At 40.5% G+C, this 4,383-nt stretch overlaps 1 protein-coding gene across 1 annotated transcript in view; it reads left to right on the top strand.

The window, feature by feature from the left end:
- Positions 1-3,660, top strand: part of RNF19B (ring finger protein 19B) — a 27,295-nt gene extending 23,635 nt beyond the window's left edge. Inside the window, exons 9-10 of the mRNA XM_006886571.1 lie at positions 1,927-2,058; positions 2,834-3,660. Of these exons, the coding sequence (XP_006886633.1) occupies positions 1,927-2,058; positions 2,834-3,287 (586 nt within the window). The 3' untranslated portion in view covers positions 3,288-3,660. The remainder of the gene's footprint in view (positions 1-1,926; positions 2,059-2,833) is intronic.
- The last annotated feature ends 723 nt before the right edge of the window (positions 3,661-4,383 follow it).

Genomic DNA, 4,383 nt, shown 5'->3' with positions numbered 1-4,383 from the left:
CATTTAACGTTCTGCCGAAAGCATCCTTGATTATAGCAACTCGAGGTTTGAATTTGTTCTTCAGTTCCTTGAGCTTAAGATATGCTGAGTGAGTTTGGCCCTTTTGATTTTCCGACTCCAACTCCTTGCACATTTCATTGTAATATTTTGCTTTGTCTAAGGTGTATCTTACCCAAACCATGGTAGTCTCAGTTGCTTTTTATGTGTGTGAAAATTAGACAATGAATAAAGAAGCCCAGAGAAGAATTAATGCTATTGAATTGTGATATTGGTGAAAAGTATTGAATATACCATGCACTGCCAAAAGAACAAAGAAATCTATCTTGAATGAAGTGCAGCTAGAGTGCTTCTTGGAGGCAAGGATGGGGAAACTTCATCACATAAACTTTGGGCATGTTGTAGGAGTGGCTCATCCTTAGAGAAGGACATCACGCTTAAAAAAGTAGAGGGTCTGCAAAGGAGAGGAAGACCATTAATGAGATGGCTATGGTCACAGTGACTGCAGCAGTGGGCTTGACATGGTGGAGATTATGAGGATGGCACAGTAATGTGAATGTGGGGCAAGGTTGTGATCTGCTGGTCATAGGAGTCACTGTGTTGAAATCAACTCAGTGACACCTAACAATAACAACATAGGTGTTTAAAGAAAGAAGAAATTCAGAATTATTCAAATTAAAGATCTGTAATGAAAGTTGAGACAAGACAAAACAACTATGAGATATCATCTCACTCCAGTCAGAATAGCAAAATTTAACAGAACAGCAAGCAGCAAATGCTGGCCAAGTTGTGGAGAAACTGGAATCTTTATTCACTATTGGTGGGAGTGTACAATGGTGCAACCCCTGTGGAAAGCAGTGTGGCGCTTTCTCAAAAAGTTGCAAATAGAGATACCATTTGACCCAGCAATTCCACTACAGGGAATATACCACAAAGAGACCATAAGTGACATCCAAGCAGATATATACACACCCATGTTTATTGCAGCTTTGTTCACAATAGCAAGGAGTTGGAAACAACCTAAATGCCCATCAACAAACAAATGGATAGAGACGCTGTGGTATATTCACACAATGGCATACTATGCTGCATTGAAAAACAAGGAACTCATGCAATATTATTCAAAATGGGTGACCCTGGAGGAAATTATGCTGAGTAAAGTATCTCAGTCACAAAAGGATAAATACTGCATGGTGCCACTATTGTAAAACAGGACTGACCTCAGGGTTGGGGGTAGACTGAGTAAGATGGGTTCAATAATGTATACTGCATTGAAACAGATGAGGGAGAAAACTGTTTAAAAGGGATATGTTGTTAGGTATTTTTGTCATGACAGGAGTCCAGAGCGAAGGCTGTATAGTGGAGTGGACATGGGGGAGGGTTTGTAAAGCAATGAAAGAATTTTTCTTTTACTTTTCCAAGAAGGTAGTATACTGGAGGTGAGGGTTGGAAGGGGAGAAAAGTGCAACAATGAATGAATGAAAATCCAAAGTCTCTGTAAATTTTCATTGAAATAATAAATTTTAAGAAAATAAAGTTGAGACTAGAGAAAAACATTGGAGGATGATCAGAATGTTAAATACCTTTATGCATTACAGAGCCCAGAGTTTTGTCAGTGATCAGGTTGCCTTCTCCACACTGTCGATGATCTGGATTTGAGTTAATACTGGAGAGGAGCCCAGTGGCAATTATTCAGGCAGGAAATAGCGAAGGCCTCACGTGAAAGTTGCAATAGTGAGACTAGAAAGGCGGTATAATTCTAACAGGAGTTTAGAGAGAAATAGGTGGACATCTATTTGAGCTGTGGACTGTTGTGAGAGAGGATCAGATCACAGTTTGCAAAAGAATGATGGAAGAGCTGTGCTAGGAAATGGATTGTCTTGGGCAAGCCACATCTTCTATTAACTTGATCATCCCCTCTTTACACAGGTTAGAAGTACAAGCCGATGTCCAAAAGGAAGTGTTTCCCAAAGACACAGCCAGTCTTGGTGCAATTAGTGACAATGCAAGTACTCGTGCTATGGCTGGTTCCATAATCAGTTCCTACAACCCACAGGACAGGTATGTGAACAGTCAGATACCCAGAAGAGAGGTGGCTTACTTTTTCTTTTTTTGTCCTTGTGGTTAGGTGCTGGGTCTAGTGAAATTATATAGTGTGCCCTGTGAATTCATCAAACAAGTTCTTGGTACTGGAGTGTTTGGCACGTTTAGCTTTTTTCTCCTCTTTTCATTTCTTCTCTTTGTATTTTTTTCTTGGCCAATGAAGTGATGTGCTCCTACGCAAATGGAACTTAGATCTAGGCCAGTGTTCCTTCATTTATGTCTGGGTCAAGAGTGTTTGCTCTCCTGATACCATTTGCTTGATGCGGTTTCCATAGGCTGTTCCTTTCATTTTGATAAGCTACAGTATCTGGTATATGACTTAATATTTCCTACTACAGGATCTTTGGCTTGTTCTTGTGGTAGCACAGTAGTAAAATGCTGTAAACATTTCACATTTGTGTGTTGAATAATGGAGTTGATAGCCTGATCCTTACATAAATTTTGGAAATCTTATTTAAAGAGATTACCTTACCTGAGATTTTGTGTGTGTGTGTGTGTGTGTGTGTGAGAGAGAGAGAGAGAGAGAGAGCAAGAAATAAGTAAAAAATTTCCAATTGTTCTCCCTCTTATTTTGAATGTTAGATTAAAAGTTTTACTTTTGTTAAAAGTGAACTCTAGCTGTTAATCTTTCTTTTTGGATTTTGTAATCCTGATTCCACAAACTACATTTACCAGCAGGTAAAGCAGTTTGTCATGCATTACTCAGCAAAGTAAATTTTTTTTGTCTCCACAGAGAGTGCAACAATATGGAAATCCAAGTGGACATTGAAGCCAAACCAAGCCACTATCAACTGGTGAGTGGAAGCAGCACGGAAGACTCACTTCATGTTCAAGCACAGATGGCAGAGAATGAAGAAGAAGGTAGTGGTGGTGGCGGCAGTGAAGAAGACCCCCCCTGCAAACACCAAAGCTGTGAACAGAAAGACTGCTTGGCCAGCAAACCTTGGGACATCAGCCTGGCTCAACCTGAGAGCATCCGCAGTGACCTGGAGAGCTCTGATACACAGTCAGACGATGTACCAGACATCACCTCAGATGAGTGTGGCTCCCCCCGATCCAATACTGCAGCCTGCCCCTCTACTCCCAGAGCCCAAGGTGCACCAAGCCCAAGTGCCCATATGAACCTCTCTGCCCCTGCTGAGGGACAGACTGTCTTGAAGTCAGAAGGTGCAGAAGCCAGAGTATGAAGCGGAATGAATGCTCCTGTTCTGAGAAGCACATTTGTCGTAACTGCATCTTTTGGGTTTTTTGTTGTTTTGGTTTTTTTTTGAGGGGTTGTTAGGAATTTATGTATTTTATTTCAAAGATTCCCTGGTCCCAGGTTTTCCCCAGGGAAATTCTGAAAAAATTTGCAGTTTCTTACTAGATGAAAGAAACCTGGAAATTTTGCCCTTAGTCACACTCCTTCTACCCCATCCCCTTTTTTTAAAGTTTTAATTTATTGGTTAAACTGATGGTGACGACTCTGTGAGGTGTGTCAGGAGTGTACATATGTATGTGTGTATATTGTATGTATGCTAACATATTGCTGAAGGGCGCATTTTAATAAAGATTTCTGTCGTAATTCAGCTCATCTCATTTTCCTTGGCTTATATCATCCTGAAGAGCCAAGTGTGTGTTTGAAATAAAACACTGTCTTTGACAGGCTCTAAACCTCAGTTTTTCTAAACCCAGGGAAGGATTATTTCCTAGTCAAACCGCAGGGAAAACTATCTGTGAACCAACAACTTCTAAAATGATAGGAAACGAAGCTGGGCTTGGTTTTGGATTGTACATTCAGACTGAAAAATGACTAGCTGAGTCAGCAACTAGAGAAGCAGCAGATTAACATGAGCCTTGTTTGCCCTCTAGAGGCAGCTGTGCAGTTTTCCTGTTAAAGCTTCATTTACTCTTTACTGCACTGTAATCACTATAGTCATGTGCTTCAGAGGTGGGAGAACGGGGTTACTGACTTCAGGTAGCTCTTTAGAGATATCTCATTGAGTATTGCATGTTTACAAATTGGGTAACAAGTATTTTATTGGAGGAAGAAATGTACTAATTCTACATAATCATCAGGCAGTAATCTTAAGTGTTTCCTGTTACCCAGTATACCTTCAAAGTTCCAAAAAAGCTGTCTTAGGTTTGCCAATCTAGTTTAAATAAGAAGGACTAAAAATTAGAATCTCAAACTCATTGCCATGGAGTCAGAACTGACTCCTACCTGACTCTCCAACAAGTTTCCAGAGACTAAAACACCCAGGAGGAGAATACCCATCTTTTCCCTGCTGAGCTTCTGGTCAG

This window comes from Elephantulus edwardii, unplaced genomic scaffold (genome assembly GCF_000299155.1).
Source record: "Elephantulus edwardii isolate Elephantulus edwardi_28Jun2011 unplaced genomic scaffold, EleEdw1.0 scaffold00049, whole genome shotgun sequence".
Taxonomy (NCBI): domain Eukaryota; kingdom Metazoa; phylum Chordata; class Mammalia; order Macroscelidea; family Macroscelididae; genus Elephantulus; species Elephantulus edwardii.
The sequence above is the reverse complement of the archived record's forward strand: the minus strand, read 5'-3'. Positions and strand labels throughout refer to the sequence as shown.